The 17,540-nt window shown below is 40.3% G+C and overlaps 1 protein-coding gene across 1 annotated transcript in view; it reads left to right on the forward strand.

Annotated features, from left to right (window-relative positions):
- PAWR (pro-apoptotic WT1 regulator) overlaps positions 1 to 17,540 on the forward strand; it is a gene marked incomplete at its 5' end in the record, with an annotated part of 120,387 nt that overhangs the window by 73,818 nt on the left and 29,029 nt on the right. The window contains one exon of the mRNA XM_019543932.1: positions 16,557 to 16,591. Within this exon, the coding sequence (XP_019399477.1) occupies positions 16,557 to 16,591 (35 nt within the window). The remainder of the gene's footprint in view (positions 1 to 16,556; positions 16,592 to 17,540) is intronic.

Below are 17,540 nucleotides of genomic sequence, written 5' to 3' on the forward strand. Positions count from 1 at the left end.
CCCCGGTGCTCTTTCCTGCCAAGGCAGGGGGTCGGACTAGATGATCTTCCTAGGTCCCTTCCGACTCTAGCTACTATGAAACTATGAAACTATATATCATGATACAAGCTATTTAAGGAACATGAATTGTAGGTGCATAGAAATACCTCTGAGTGTTGACTTCACAATTTTACTAAAAGGTGTCCTTGAGCTACTGAGTCCAGGCCTTTGCAGTCCTTGGTATTCATATAAATAACATTTGCCAAAATATGTCTATAACACCGTCTCTGTTCCCTATAGCACACAAGGGCTCCAAGTGTCCTATATCAAACAGAACACCAACAGTATGCATGGGAGAAGAGAAGAATAGAAGCAGCTTGTGTGTAATATTCTATAGATTGCTGAAAAGACACTACATAACTTGCTAGTAACTTATTAATTTAATACTTTTTATCTCCTGAAGTTTGAATTGAATATACTTATTAAGTTCATGGAAAGTTAATGGCTTGGGCTAATATAATAAGGGATTCTTAAAACTGAGAATGTGCTTGTTATGCAGAATTAGGGAAACTTCTTTTTTTATATGAAAAAATATATTTTTCTGAATTAATCTGTTCCTCAGATCTGGGTGTGATATATGGTTCAAGAATCTACACAGTTGCCTTTCTTTTTTTACAGGAACATACTAATATGTAATTAGTAAATTTGTGTCTGCAATGAAGTAAAATCTCAGCTGAAAAGTCAGTGTGCTTAGTATTTTTACACTTACCAAAATAAAATAGATTACAGTTCTAGTGATAGACAAACTTTGCTTTTCTAAAAAACAAATATTAAATGATTAACTTTTTCCATCATCTGTATTCAATAAAATGTACTTTAGTGGATAAGCAGTTTAAACTTAAGAGTTTTGTTCCAGAGATGCATTGCAGAGCCACTAACTAAACATTTAAATTTATCCATGAAGTCTTTTATAATTGAATACTAGTTTTTGTGAATGCACAAAGAAGTGCATTCATTACAAGAAGTACATAAAAAATAACGTTTGGACCAACCTGAATCCACAACAACTAGACAAGTCAGCACAGAGGCTTATTGCTTCATCCTGGATGCTCTATTGTGCCCATAAGTTCAAGGAGTAACAATGTATCTGGATTTTTTTTTTCTTTGAGTGCTCCTCAGTGCAGTTGATAGCTTTCCATTAAGAAGACTTTTTCGGTTTCACTTTGTTTTGCAGGTATTTCCCTTGACATAGGCATGCAACAAAGATAGCTGTATCTACACCTTGCAGCATTGTTCATGTGTTACAGTATCATACTTATTAACGCTCTCTTAGTAGGCGGACTTGTTAGTGTCATTCACCATTAATTTCATGAAGCTGTGTTTTGGTCTTGCTTTTTGCTTTAGCCTTTGTGGTGTGTGAAGCTTTTGTAGTTCTACAAAGAAGAGGAAGCATAATAACTAAATTTCTGATTGGTTGGCGGAGGCCCTCATTTAAAAGAGCTTATGATATTTGTCGGTTGCTTAGCGTGTTTTCTTCTACTGACCACCTTTGCTTTTTTCTAGACTGAACCTTAGGTTTGAGACTACATCCTTTTCTCCGAAAGGAATAGGTAACCAAAATACTGTCTTTGGAGAAGGATGCTCTTTGTGGTTAATACCTCTTTGAATCTTCCCCCATGTTTTCCTATATGCATTGAATACAGGCTGTGGTTGGATAAGGTTTTGTGATGCTGTGTACATAACTGAATTCCATTGCAAAGGAAAAGAGATCTTGTTGCCCAGCATTTTTGAAAGAGGGTCAAAGCTATTCCCCCTATATCCTTTAGGAAAAGTGACATCAATGGCAGCTGGTAGGTTTAATGATAATAGCATGAATATTTTCCATATGTGTCCATCCCTAAACTAGAAAGGGCATGAAAGTTGATGCTGTTTTCGTGCCAGAACCAGATGTGAAGCCTGGCTTGGAAGGATCCCTAAAAATCAGTGTGTTCAAGCATCATTAGGCTGCCTTTCTTAGTTGCTTGTAGTGGCTAGAAAGATAACAGTTTTTCAACTCTGGGTTTTTTGAACAAGGCCTGAACCACCACCATAAGTCATGTTGTGTTTTCCTGAGAACTTACAGTCTCTCAGAGAGGCATTCATGACATCCATCACTCTTCACTGGGTCTGATTATCTAAGAAAGCAGGTCTGTCTAACAAAGATTTTAGTAAAACTTATTTATTCTATCTAGAAGCTTTTGAAGAACTTTTCATGCAAGTTTATGAGATGAACTTGAGTAGAAGTTATAGTAGAGATGAGGGCCATGGCAGTACATAGGCAAAAGTGCTAGACCCAAGCAGGCTGGCACTTGGTAGACTGCCAAATGTTTTCATGAACTTCTAATAGAAAAGGAATATTTTTTATTCAGTCTGGCAGAAAATACTGACAAACTGTATTGACTTGTGACAGAAATAGATATACAGAAGCAGCAAATTCTTTTGATTCTGTTACATCTCATTATTGCCCTTCCCACCCTCTCTTTCTTCCATATGGTTGACTTGGAGCAACAATTAAAAGTCCAGTTTAAGGTTAGTTAACCAGTCTAATGCTCTCAAGAAAAGAGAATGCATCCCTGCAATGTTACCATCAAATTTGTACAGAGGGCAGAGTGTTGTTACGCAGTCCATAATGTGATCAGGATTGCCCTTCCCATTGACATAATATAACATCACAGTGGCAACAGTGGCAATTACTTTCATGAAAAGTGTATATATTTGAGGCCATAAATGGTGACTTTTGAAAAAAACTAATTACACTTTTCCCTGCTTCTCTGTTGCCAGACAGTCGCCTTTTCCTATTCCTTCTTTACGTGCCACCGCACTGATTGATTGCTTTTGTCACCTGGACATTCCTTTTTCACAAGTAGCTGGCATCCCAGTCCTACAATTAGCTCTATTCTCTTAAGACAGCTCCCATATTTTTTATTTTTTGTGTTATCAGCCTCTAAGGGAGGCAGAAAGACTAACTGCTTTTGAATGGTGTTGGCCAAAAAAGCAAATGTAAAAGATAGCCAGCTTGATGACCACCTAGCACTTCCAAACTTACTCATACTATTATACAAATTAGCAAATAATTTAAGATTTTAAGAGGAGTCCCAAAAAGTCTCTTTGCTGCTGGGTACGCTGGATGTCCTATGAAAAGGATAAGCCAGGTATCTGGCTTCTTTACTGGCTCCATATATCTACCCAAGATTGTCTGTTCTCTGGGCAGCAGTTGGCCAACAACCATCAGCCAGTTCTTCCTAGAACATCTTGCTGTTCAGCATCTCCAAGCCCCTGTCCTAGTTGTCTGGTGGTTGGACGATTTTCCTAAGAGAAGCACCTCTGATGCTTATTAAAATTTATGGCTGTTTGAACTCTCATTTTAATCAGGGAACCTGATTTTTTTTCAGTAGGGAATCCTCACACTGTTCCCTACTTATAATTTTGAACTTTTTGTAGCTTTGTAACAACAACGTGAAATTACATGAAAACATCAGTCATCATTGAAACAAATGTAATATACTTTGTTCTAGCTGAGTTGATTAAATATAAGACAGTTTATTTTAGAGCCTGTTCATAAAGCAGCAATGAACTACAACTAACTGCTAGATGCACAAGGCATCTAGGTATACCAGAATAACAAAAAGGAGATATTCATAGCCAGGTGACAAATGAAAGCTGTTTCCACAGAAAACCTCTGTTGTTACAATTTTTATTGCTCAAAAGGTAACAAAAGGGTATGAAATACATCTGAATTAGAAATAATGAAAGTGTCTGAAAATCAAAATTAGACTGAAATGAGAAAATCAGTTGAAATGAGAAAAAGAAAGTTCAGCTGCATAGCAGAAACGGTTTAAACATGCTTATTGAACTTCAGCAAAAGCCACATTTCAAAATTTACATCTGATAATTTTCCTCTTCTGTCTTGCAAAACTAAGCCCCCACTACTGAACAGTCACTCTACATGGGCAGATGAGGGAATGCTTGTGTTGTAATGGATGAATAGTGTTTTCATGGTAGGTGACACCTCAGATAAGTTTCTCACAGATGAGAAGTAGTGCTCAACTTCTTGGGCCATGGGCTGCTGGTTCTGATCTTCATTAAAATTAAAAAAGTCAACATCTGCTTCACCCTCACTACTTGCTCCCACTCCTACTGGGATCAATGTCTCTGCTTGCTGTGCTTGTTTGTGGTTATTCCTTCTTCTGCAGCCAACTGGCTGCCCTGTTGACTTCTGCAAATGCACAGAAAATGCCAGACTGAACTAAGGAACTGTGGGGCTTGTGGTTCCTAAAAGACTATGGTCTCATAGGAAGGCAAACTACTCTCTGTCTCTCAGACAAGAAGTCCTAGAGTTTCAATAAAGAAATATTGTTCCATGTGCAAGTCCTAGAGAGCGGCTGTGTCAGAAAAAACTCTGGAAAAGCTGGATTTCAATTTTTAAAATTTTTTTTAACTTAAACTTTAAAAAAAGTTAAAGTAAACCTTTTTTTAAACTAGTTAAAGTTAGCTATTTCTTTAACTTTTAAACTAGTTAATTAAATAGTAAATTAACTAGTAAATTCCCATGACTGCTTATGACTATAACTCCTTTGGGTATATGCAGTTACATTTAGATTGACCTGCCTATGGTTAGGTTGAATGCCCATCTCTGCAGACATTTGGAGAGTTTAAATCAGGCCAAAATAGTGGTGGGCCCAATCTAAGCAAGATCACCTGAGTATATGAACTAATTTTAAATCAGGAATGGGTTAGTCTGATCCAGAGAATGTTTGCACATGTTCAGAGTGCAGCCCTGGGGCTGGGAAAGCCCAGATGCTCATCCTTTGGGGCTGCACTCTTCATAACCTCCCCCTCTCCCCCCTGGGCTGTTTTTAGCTCCCTGGACCAACAGCTACCATCGCCCTGCAGGCCAGCTAGTTTCTCCGCCGCCCCCCCCACCCAGTCCTCCAAACTAGGGCTGTGTGAAGCTTTGGTCCGTGATTCAATTCAGTGGAGATTTGGCCCAATTCAGTGGTCAAATCTCCAAATCTGAATTGAATCAGAGGACCTTTTAATCTCTCCAAATCTAATTGGTATCCTCCAAATCGATTTAGAAAGATTCGGCAATTCAGACATAGACACAGCTTTAAATGTTTTTTCTACATACCTCAAGGTACCAGGCGGCTCGTACATGCTGCGATGCTGGGGCAAATGGAGCATCCCACAGGAGCGTGGGGGCGCTCCCCAGCTTGCTCAGCAGCAGGCTTAGAAGTGGACCAGAAGCACTTCCTCTCCACTTCCGAATCCACCAGAGAGCATTCAGGGCCCCACCCCTAGCTCAGCACTGGTGCCTCCTGGGTCTGGGGGGGCACCTGGGATCCCAATTGCTGAGCCAACGGAGTGTGTGTGTGGGGGGGGGTTCCACTTCCAGGTTCACCATCGAGCACGTGGGGGGGCCCCCCATGGTCCTGTGGGATGCTCCATCCACCCCAGCATTGCAGCATTCATGAGCCTCGCCTGGTACCTCCAGGTATGTAGAAAAAACATTTAAAGCTGTGTCTATGGTGGAATCACCATTTTTTCCTGAATCAGCATAAAATCTTCAGATTCAGATTTGGCCGAATTGAATAGGGGATAGTGATCTGAACCAACAAATCAAATCAATGTCCCCGATTTGTGCCGAATCCAAATTGAATAGGGCCCATTTCGTACATCCATACTCCAAACCTGCTCTCCATGGACACAGGCCCTTCCCCCCACCTTGAGTTACTTATACTGGGTTCCCAGCATAGCTCCCAGTCCTGATAAATGTGTGTGGCTTAAAGTAAGCACCCTAAAAAAGTAGAGGCATCAAAGGTGTTGGGAGAACTGTGTTATAGTCCTCCTTTTATATCTCTGCTGCTCCCCCCTCACTGTTCTTGTTTCATTAGGGTTTTCTTAATCAGCGGTCATTAACATACGGCCCATGGAGCTGTGAAGCTTCAGTGGCATACTGGCAGTGGTGGATGTCCTGTGCTAGAATTGTCAAGTTCCATTTCTGAGCTCTTTTAGAACCAGAAAATTCCCAATTTCTAGTCTTCAGGAGTGGTAAAATCAGTTTAAATTACTGATCCAGGACTGAAAATACCACCAACATCTCAGACATTATTATATTTCCTATAAAATTTCCACAACTTACACAATTCTAGCAAACACTATTTTTAAAGTTTTAGAAAATGTTTTTAACATACACCATCACCTTCTCTTATCACCTGTGCCAGTGAACTCTTATATTGAGAGAACATTTGTTTCTGTAAGATGGGATGATGCAAGAAGCTGTTCCAATAAGATGACATGACAATACAGTATCATATGAAGAGTGAATTAGCAATTGTTTGTGATTCCATGATTTCCCCACTCATGGGTAATACAGTCATTCCACAGTCCTACTAAAAAAAAATCTATTTATTTGATTTACATGCTGCTCTTCCCAACAAAGACCTCAGGATGGCTTACAGAGGAGCAAAAGTAGCTTATAAAATGGGCAAACAAGAAAACAAAACAGGAGAAGTAAAATAACTGATAAAAGGCAATAGGGTATTAAAACAACCTATAAAGCAAAAGACCCCTAACCACAACATCTCATCTTAGCACTCCCAGCAAACCACTGTAGCAGGCATTATCTTGTGTCCAAAACATTAACTTATTTTACCTTAAAGTATTGCATTTATTATTGTACAGTGCAAATAATGTAGTTATTTATGTTTAATATTTAAAAAGAAAGAAAACATTTTTCTCCAAAAAGGTGATCTAAAAAAGAAACTCAAGATCAGAAGTCACTGCAAACTCTCAACATTCATATATAACTTCATAATCACACTTTGTCATTCTCCTTCCTTTGGTCTGCGCACATCACTTTTATTAGTCTGAGTTAAACTGAATTTGACAGTTTCACAGGATACCACTCGTGAATGTTATTTAGATTCTGGCTTATTTTAACATTTGTCTATGGGGGAGTGAATGCCTTGGGGATATGAATAGGGATTTAGCAATTTTCACCTCTAATCCACCGATCAAAGTTTAACCCAGGTCAGTTGACTGAAGAGATGGCTCTGCACTAGTTTCTTTAAAAATAATTACTTTGAAGGCCCCGTGTCCACAAAATGAGAAAATCCCAGCAGTGGCACTGAATGGTACGCTTGCCAGAAGCGTCTTGTGCACAGGAAAGAAGGATGTGTAGGCCTTTCACAAGATCACTATGACATATTTTATAAGTACTGTAACTGTTTATACATTATTCAAATTTAGTACTGGTGAAGCAAGGTAGTAAAAGATTAACTACAGCCAACCACTGTGTCATCTGTCCCAGAAAAGCTTTTGAACACATCCCATTCAACATTTTATTTAATGAAATACGTAATTACATAGGTCCAAAATGGAAACATAAACTCAACTCAAAATTCTGGCGTGCCTGATAGTGTCATGTGTGTCCCGTCCCGTCCTGTCCTGTCTCCCCCGCCTTCCCCCCCCCCCATTTAGTGTTGATTTAGGAATTAGTACCTGATCCACCACTAAGGCAGGGGGCCAAGAGAGAATGGATTAATTCATATACTGCCCTTCTCAGCAAAGGCTCAGAGTAGATTACAATAAGGGAACAAAATAACTTATATAAAAGCAAATAGAATATTGAAATAAGATTTACAATACCTCTCAAATAATATCCCAGTTGGGCCTGGCTTGTTAAATGCCTGTCTAAACAAGAATGCGTTACCAGAAAATGTCCAGATTGGGCTTTGGCAAGCCTCAAGGGAGAGGGAATTCCAGAACTCAGGAGCAGTAGCCAAGAATTACCTCCCCTGTGTTTTTGCTAAGCAAATTTGACACGTTGGTATTTGCTGGAGGTTGCTCTCAGTTCATCTTGAGGATCATGATGGGACAGGAAGGAGAAGACAGTCCCTTAGGTACAGTTTTGGACTGTTTAGGTCAGAACCAGCACATTGAATCGCTACTGGAAGCTAGTGCAGCCTGGAGCTAATGCTGTGTGCTTCTAGTGACACACTCCCTTCGGAAGGTGTGCCTCCCCATTCTGCACCAGCTGCTCCTTTCAGATGGTTAAAGGCAGCCCCACATACAGCTCGTTGTACTAGGTTAGCCTCAAGGTTACAAATGCATAGATGACCACAGCCAGATCTGAACCTAAAGGAAAGGATCTCAGCCTTCTCACCAAACGGAACTAGTGAAAGGCTACCGTGGCCACATGTGAAACAGAGGCTCCAGGAGCACACCAAGGGGAGATTGATCCCATCAATAAGAGTTGCCCCAATCCCTCCAGGTGACGCAGTTTGCCAACTAGCACCTCCACGTTGTGTGAATTCAGCTTTAGTTGGCTCACCAATATCTAATCCCCAAATACAGCCAGGCACTGGGAAAGGACCAAGATTGCAGGGGCAAGATCAGATGATGAAGTCAGAGATGGGTGTCATAAGCAGTATTGCTACCTCGCATCAAAAGCCAATATGATCTAACTCGGGTTGGATATTAGGAAAAACTGTCTCACCAGGAGGGTGGTGAAGCACTGGAACAGGTTACCCAGAGAGGTGGTGGAATCTACATCCTTGGAGGCTTTTAAGGCCCAGCTTAACAAAGCCCTGGTGGAATGATCTAGTTGGGATGATCTTACTTTGAGCAAGAGGTTGGACTAGATGACCTCCTGAGATCTCGTCCAACCTAATTTTCTATGATTCTATGATTGTGTATACATTGGACAGGAAGGGCCATAAAGTGAAGCCCTGGGTGACCTCACTGGAAAAGACCTCAAGGGGAAAGTGAGGACTTGTCCATTTCCACTCTCAGGAAAAAGCAGAACCAATTTAAAGCAACCTTGCAAGTACCCACCAGGTCATGTAAACACTTTATCAGTACCACATGTCAGACTGTATCAAAGGCCACTGAAAAGATCAGTAAAGCAGTTTCCTCTGTCAATCTCCAAGTAAAGACTGCTGACCAAGGCCACGAACACAGTCTCCATGATATAGCCATGGCAAAAGCCAGACTGACAAGGATCCAGGAATCTGATTGTATCCAGATGTGCCTTGAGCTGTCATGTTCAATGACTTTTTAGAGAAAGGGGAGTTTGAAAACAGGGTGATAGAGGGCTGGGGGTCACCATCAGGTTCTTGAGGAGGGGCAGAACAAATACAGATTTAAGAATTTTCTGGCACCCTGTCCTCCTGGAGGGAGGCAGTGACTACCCCTGCCAGCAATGGTCCCAGTCTCAAGCCAGGACAGGCGCTGATCCAGCTGCCAACTGCTTATCTGTACACCCCTAAGCAAAACCTCTTTAGTGCTGGGTGGCAGGAATTGAAACCTATCCATATACAATGAGTACCAAGCTTCCTTAGCTTCAAACTGACTCTACAGCAAAAGTGGTGATCCCCAAGCCATTCTGGATCCAGGTTGTTGTCTGTAAAATAGGTGGCAAGCTTGTCACAGTGGACCATAGAAACTTGGTTTCTAGGCAGAGAAACCCAGATTACCAGGCCATTCACTGGAACAGTTGTGGTAGATGTCATGTTGTTTTAGACATGATCTTAATATTGCAGCATAATATATACACTTGACTATCCTCCAAGAACAGAAACTTTCAAAATGTTTAAAAATTAATATAGTTGATAGTTATCATCTAGGAACTTGTAATGGAAACTAGCATCCAAGTTTTCTAGCAGCTTTGTCTTTAGTGAGTCCAGATCAGTTTGTCAGGAATGCAATTACATCCTTTCATAATGTGCACAGAAACAAGGGTTTTTGAAAATTTGGCACTGCTAAGAGAGTACATTTTTGCTGCAAATTTCAAGTCTTTTAGACCTGGAAAAGCAACCAACAGAGTACTAACTAATCAGCCTGCTGCGTAACTACGGTCGTGTCCTGCAGTGATGTTTTAATGGAACAAAACTAAACGCTACCACTATAAAGCTATTACCAGCTGATACAGAACAAACAGCCCTTCCCCTACCCCCCAAAAACAGCTAAAACCAAAAACTTTTAAAATGAGTATTCTAAAATTGCCCTGCAGACTTTGTAAAGCTATATTATGGTGCATATAGCAATTAAAACAGGGGTAGACAACCCCTGGCACTTGTGCCAGAGCATGATACGTGAAGGGTTTTTGCTCAGCATGTGTGAATGGGGGCGGAGGGCAGGGGAGCCACAAAGGACCCAGTCCTTGTTGTGGCAGTGTAGCCCCAGCATCTTTCCTGCCCTCCACCTCAAAGTGCACATTCCTGCCACCAACAATGAATCGGGCTGGGGCTCCACAGACCCCAGTGCAGCTGCTTGCAGCCTTCCTGCTGCGAGCAGCCTGGGCTCCATGGTTGGCACATGTACCTTGGGGCAGACAGCAAGGAAGGGCCCAAGCTGCACTGCCACAACAAGGATTTGGCCCTTTGCAGCTCCCACACTGCCCACCCTGGCACACCAACATCTTACAGGTTGAAGTTGCAGGTATTTTTGGCAGTCTGCCCAAAAAAGTTGCTGGCCCCTGAGTTAAACAGAACTGTGATGCCAAATACCAGGAGTTCAAATCCTGCCCTGGACTCATCTCAAAGTTCACCCCCAGATGATCCAGCTGTAAATGGGTGCCTAGTTGTTCACGCAGTGGAGTCAAAGGCAGCTGGATATGACACTAGCCAAATGACTCTTTGTGTTGTTAGCTACAGAAACTGATGTATCTTAACTGCCTGAGCCCAAAAGCTGTTAGGCTCAGGAGGATCTTTGACTTAATTTATTAATCCAAAGAACATCAGGGAGATACAAATACACAGAATTCTATTATAAGATGCATTTCATGGATGTTAGGAAGTGGCTTCACATATTTCCCAAACTATTTGGTAAAAGTTCTTTAAAAACATTTATAATACCTATAGCCAGAGAGAGAGAATGGGTATCAAGAAACAACATTTTAGTGTTATACTGTTGATTTTTTTTTGTTTGTTTTTAAGGTTAGCATTCTGTTCTTTCCTGAAGAAGTTTAAAAAAGGAAAGAGAAGTAAATACAGACAATTACAGCAAACTATAAAATACTTTCAGGCTGCAAGTCCTTCATCTACAACACCACTTCTATCAATACCTTATATAAAACTGCCATTGTTTTTACCTCATTCCTTTATTAAGCATGAACAAAAATAGTGTTTTAAACTGCTGGTTTATATACTTTTACCGTGGCACCTGGCTGTGAGTTTTAATTTTTTTAGTTCATTTTAATGTGTAAGACATTGAATAACTCAATAAAGTAGTTCAGCCAATTTCAAAAACAATAAAGATAAACTCATCTAAGAGCCTTAAAAAATCTCTGTAGAAAGGATGACTAGAAGAGTATAAGTACCTGGGAAAGACTGACTGAACAAAAAGGGGAGGTACAATTGCTGGCAACAGAGAAAGAGATAAATGTAAAAAAGCCATCTGCAAGAGTAGCTTATTTTATATCAGGAAAATGTATTACTTTTACGAATAACTATAACCTCCATTCTTAATCCAGGTTTTAAATCATACACTTTCACATGTATACCTTACTTGAAAGGGATGCTTTTGAAATGGCTTCTGTCTCAAGCTTCATTTTGTTGCAACTTGCAACATCTTTTAAGAATAAATGTTATGGTTAGCCTAAGTAATTAAAGCTGTTTGCGTTCTTCCTGTCTAAATAACTTTGATTAACTTTCTTCCCAGTTATTGGGTCATCTAGCCTCTGCCCTTGAGCCATGCATAGATTACAAAAACAAATGAGTAATTTGTTATAGCTAAGGGAGTTGTCTAGCTACTAGAGCTTGGCAAATAAAGATGGTAAATTAAGTCTACACTAGTTTTAAAAAACATGTTAGTTAAAATGTATTACCTAACATCATAATTATGTATGATGACTTTCTTTAATCTGCTTCAGTGATTATCAACCAGGGTGATGGGTCATCCTGGGGTGCAGTGAGTGCTTTTGAAGGGTGCCACAGGAAATGTGAGGAGATAAGCAGCTAAGGACAGGCTCAGGCTTCAGGTGTAAGGATGTAAGCATATGAGGGTAGGCTCATGTTCTTCCTGCCTGGGTGCTCCCCTGACACCCTGCAAGGAGGTAGGCACTGTAATAAATGAATTAGTTTTTAAAGGAGTTCCAGTCAGTTCACAGAAGGCTATGGAGGAGTGCCTCAAGTCTGACAAAGGATGCCTTGAGTCTAAAAAGACTGAGAATCAGTGGTATAGTGATTCTTATGCTTATTCATTAACATATTCTTTAAACATTTTTCTGCAGTTAAAAAAATAGTTAATTTTAACTGCAGTTAGAGCAGATTGCTTATGTAAAACCATGCTGTTAACACATACTAGTACCTGAAGTGTCCATGTTCCTACAAGTTCAAACTGTGGCTCCATTAATTTACATTACCAAGAAACAAGGGACTGCATGAATAAGCAGGAAGACAGGTTAACTTTTTCAGGCGTCTCATAATAGGGCATGTAGAGAATCATGTAAATTACCAGATTATTGCCAGTGTTGGAATAGTTGAAATGAAACCTTTTTCCACTTTAAACAATTGGCTTCTTTGAATACTATTTTCCAGTAAGTTCTGTTTAAATTCTTGGAGTTTTCTAACTATGGTTTAATGGAAAATGAGGGTGTACAACATATTTGGCTTTCTAAAAGAAGAGTCCTAGAGGAGACAAAACACAAGTAGACTGATGTAGTCACTCATGACCATGTTGTTGAGATCTGTCACTACAGTTTTACACTGTTTACATAGCTATTCCCATGGAAAAACAAGAGTTTTGTTTAAGTTCTATGTCAGATTAAAACACCCTAAATGCCACCAAGCTCATGCATTTTAGACTTGGAAGAGAGTCTGTCCTCAGCGTTAGAATGAGGTTTGTAAAAAAAAAAAAAAAAAAAAAAAAAAAAGCAGCTGAGATGAAAATTCTGATTGACAGTAGGTCCAAATCCTGAAACTGCTATGCCCAAATAAAAGTTCATGCTCAGGCTTGCTACTCTTGGAAGCAGAGTATTTGGAAGGAAAATGTGCAAGAAATCTTAATTACTAAGAATCCAGGGTATTTCCTGCTTTTAGTAGTGTGTCCTAACTTGTGGTATCTGGTGTGATTGTTCTAAGGCCCCTGGCACACTTTCATTGAAAGATGTGATAGGATCCGAACCCTGATCCCAACAATTGCATCCCCATCACCCAGCTAACCCCAAGCAGCCCCAGGGCCAGGACCAGCAATCAGCTGCTTGTTGGTTCCAGCCCTAGGAATGTATCAGAGCCAGCTTCAGATGCCTTCAGTCCTTAAACTGAAAATCAGCTGAATGTCAGCCATAGCTCAAGAAGTACATCAAAGCTGGTTCCACAGTCCCAGGCAGGACTGTGCGCCCCAGCCCTGGGAGCTCATTGCAGCTGGTCCGGACTCCTGTGTGGTCCCAAGGATGGAACTAACAATTGTTTGTGGAATGTTTCTGTGACTGGTTTCCTGTTTTATCATGCCATTGAACATGTGGCAGGGTTACTGTTTATGGCACAATTAACGAGTTAATCACATTTTATTTGTAATGTCTGCCAGAGGCCTAATTTACATTAATCTTTCACATTGAAAATTGATTTAGAGAAACCTTCAAAAGGACTTGTATTGAGCACTACATTTGTAGCTTTTATTGTTCATGGGAAATCTGTATTTGCTAGGTAAGGATAGCCTTGGCCAAGATACTTTTACCTTGTATAGAAATAGACCTGAATTTTGTGACGAGTTCATTGGATTCTGCAGTACTTGGGTGCTGATACAAAAATTCTGTCAAAACTTCATTTAAATGTAGGGATACTGAAAAGAAAGAGGAAGCAGACAAAAGACTTCACAACAGCTGCTGGCAACTTTTTGAAGCCACAGGCTAAAAGAGCCCAGCTTAGGTCCAAGGAGACCTGGCCTTTGCTTTCTCCTGCCATTTCTCACCACTTTCCCACTGTAGTGCATGCAGCAATTCCAACAACTTCCAACAGCTTCGAAGACTTTACTTCCTATTGGGATTGTTCAGCATATACTGCTAAAATGGAAATAATTTTCTGAAGTAAAAAAGTCACTTTCTACTATAGGCAGACAAGGTTCTTTGGGTAAAGCTGATATCTTTTATTAGACCAACTCAAAGAGTTGCCAAAATTCTTCTTTGCATTCTCTACTACAGGTATTTGAGATGGAAGTCTCACTTTTAGCACTTAATTGTCACTTGCTATGGGACATAAACGTACTATAACGAGATCATGCTTTTTATATAATCTTTGGCTTATAATACATTTAGTAAGACTTTATGCCCTTAGTAGTGCAGTTTTGAAGGCCTTTCATTGGCTTCTTAAAAGGGGAGAAACTAATATTGCTGTTTTGTGGATGAACTCTTATCTTTAAATTATCATTGGTAAAATGGATAGGTGTCATTTTTCACACTTCACTGTATCTAGCAGTGAAGTTCATTTGCATTTGGCATCCTTTTCAGACGCTTAGCTGTTTCTTTCATACGTTGTTTCCTGCCTTTTTAACCTTATTTTTCTCTTCAAAGCTGCTTTGTTTTTGACTGAAATAATATTTTGTCTTCATTTTCTTCAGAAGTTCCCATGAGATATTAGTAGGATTACCTTAAGTAACTTAGGTAATATTTTTTTTTACAAGTTTGAAGGCATTTTAATGTTTCTGCGCAACATATTCTTTAAACTTGGTATTTTGAACATGGCATCTAGATACTGATGTACTTTCATTCATAGGAGATTTCCCTTTTATTATTTCTTATTTTATGCATTAGTTTTCATTACAGGTACTGTAACAGATTAAATGCAACATCTGCACCTATTGCTGCTTTGTTTTCTCTTTTTTTCCTTTATAAATCCCTCTGCACTGTGGCAAAATAGATTAGTAATACATGATTTTTCAAAATTAGGAATAGGTGAATGAGTTTCATTTATGTAACTTCTTAGATAAAAGGAAGTGAGAGCAAAGAGCACTGAGCCACAAAGGATACAGGTTTCTATGAAGTTTTCTAAATTCACACACAGTTGTTAAACGTTATTAAAAAAATGGATGTAGGTGAAGTAGATGTAGGTGAACCAATTTAAATTGATTTCAAACAAGACAGAGATGCTGGTGATGGGCAGACCACTTGACCTGAGAGAGGATGGGGGCACATTTCAGTGTTGGGGTTTAGTCTTCTCTTGTCACTCTGGTCTGCAGCTTTGGGGTACTCCTCGATCCTCTGCTTCACCTGGATCTTCAGGTGGCAGTAGTAGGTAGGAGTGCCTTTCACAAACTCCATCTGGTGAGAAAGCTGCAGTCCTTTCTTTCTGACTCTGATCTGGCCATCATTATTTATGCCTTCATAACTTGAAGGCTAGATTACTGTAATGTGCTCTACATAGGGCTGCCCTTGAAAACTGTCCAGGCAGAAACTGTGACAGATACAGAACGTGGTAGCCACACCTCCTCCTGATGGGGATGGGTTGGCAGCAGCACATAACCAGAGGGAAAAATGTGCCCTGGGCAGCTGTCCCAGAGCAGAGAGGCAGGCAGAGGGCAAGGCTGGCACTGGAAGTTCTGGGAAGTCTAGTTCTCGGGGTTGACGGTGGACTTTGCTGTTGCTTGAAGGGGGGGAACGGGGGGACTTTCACACCATTTTTTGCTTGACATGTCCAGAGAGCAAGAAAAATAAATAAATTTGAATTCAGTGGCAAAATATGGGTGTTAGGTCTCCAAACTTCACTACTGTGCTACAAAACCATGATTCCCAGAATGCCTTGTGCTTTATGATACATTGCTCTGTGCCGGCAATGTATATCGCAGAAACAAGCAGCAAGGCAAGCACAGGTAGGTAGGCAGTGAGCCAAACAAGGCAGATAGCCCCAGAGATAAGTGCCCCCCACCCCTGTCCTGGTGCCACTCCTGAACTAGGAATGGATGTTGTTTAGGGGGTCTCTGTTTTGTCTTGATGCCCCAGTTCTCTTTGTTTTCATTCTTTTGTTGTAAGTTTTTTTTTTTTTTATCTTGTTGATTTTTAAGTTACTCTGTTTTCTTAAGCCTTTGTTGGGAAGGGTAACATGTAAATTGAATAAATAAATGGTATATATAAGTTAGGAAAACATGACCTAGGTGGCATTGTTGATAGTTCAGTGAACCTCTGTTTAGTGCACAGCAGTAGGTCAAAAAGCAACCAGTTGGCTTACAAAAAAATATGTATGTATTTAAATCCAGTCTGCACATCAGTGATCATTGTGATACTATCCTTGTTAAATGCAGAGCTCTTCCATATAGTGTTGGAAACATTTGCTGCTGAAAGGGTATAAGACACTTATTAAACAGAAGCTAATATGGAAGATTCACAAGAAGTGGCAAAGTATCCTGGTGGTAGACCCCATCGCCCAAAACCTTTCAAACGGCTTAGTGGGCCAAGGATCTGGTTTGGTTTGTTTTTTTGAGAAATCTGGGAGTGAATTTATTGTGATTTTGCTTATCATTAACATGGTCATATGTTATATGAGCATTAGTATTTTATTGAAGAGACAAAGATTAGCTAATTTGTTTTTGTTTTCTTTTTTTAGGACTCCTCTAGGATGGTTTCAAGCCGATATAAAAGGTAAAGGACCTTAAACTTTTAAACAGATCTGTCTAAAGTCATATGACATTCATTTATGCTTATATAGTATTTGAAGGCATTGGGTCTATTTTCCTTGCCTGTGGATAGTATATTCTGGTGTTCTAGGATCTGAGCGGTAGATGCAATAATCTTGAATCCTCTCTTTCTTGCCATCTCATAAGCAACTAACTAAGATACTGTAAGTAACATTTGTCTGATTGTTAGGAGAATTGTTCTTTCTCTGGCATTTTCCACCAAACCTGATACTGATTTTTGCCTTAAGTAAATTAGGAGCTACCCCTCCTCAAGCACATGGAATGTGCATGTATGTGACCTGCCAAACTTGGAGGCTTAGCACATGAAGATGATTTCCTTGTTAGCCCTGCTAGTGTCAATACATTACCAATATTTATGTGCTTTGATCCTATCTCAGGTTTAGAGGCTATTTTCTGTGTGCTGTTTTGGCATTGTTTTCTTTCCCTAGAAAGTATGGAATTCCAAATTCTGTTCTCGAGTCACTGATCGCTTATTACAGCACATGCTTTTGAGCAAAGTAGCCTTTTGAGAAAAGACTTGTGTAGCACAGGTCCCAGACTGGTTGGAGCAACCACTATGTGTGGTTCATTCATGGAGCTGCTGGTGTGGGCGCTGTGCATGGCAGACATCTTAGAGCAGGAGCCGTGTGGCACAGTTTGGCTGAGATAGGCACCATGTATAGCACAGTGCCCACTCTGGATGTGCACTACATGCCCTTGATTGGACTGCATTTCACATGGTGTCAATTCCAGCCACCCTAGGATCTGCATTGCATGTGCTTGCCCATGCCCCATGTGGGTCTGCTGAGACCCAGGGGCAGCACTAGGGGCTGACTGGCAGGGCTCCGTTGGCCACATACAGTTTGACACCCCTGATCTTTACCAAGTGTTATCATACAGTATATCTTGGTATT

Source organism: Crocodylus porosus, unplaced genomic scaffold (assembly GCF_001723895.1).
Source record: "Crocodylus porosus isolate Cpor-Errol unplaced genomic scaffold, CroPor_comp1, whole genome shotgun sequence".
Classification (NCBI taxonomy): domain Eukaryota; kingdom Metazoa; phylum Chordata; order Crocodylia; family Crocodylidae; genus Crocodylus; species Crocodylus porosus.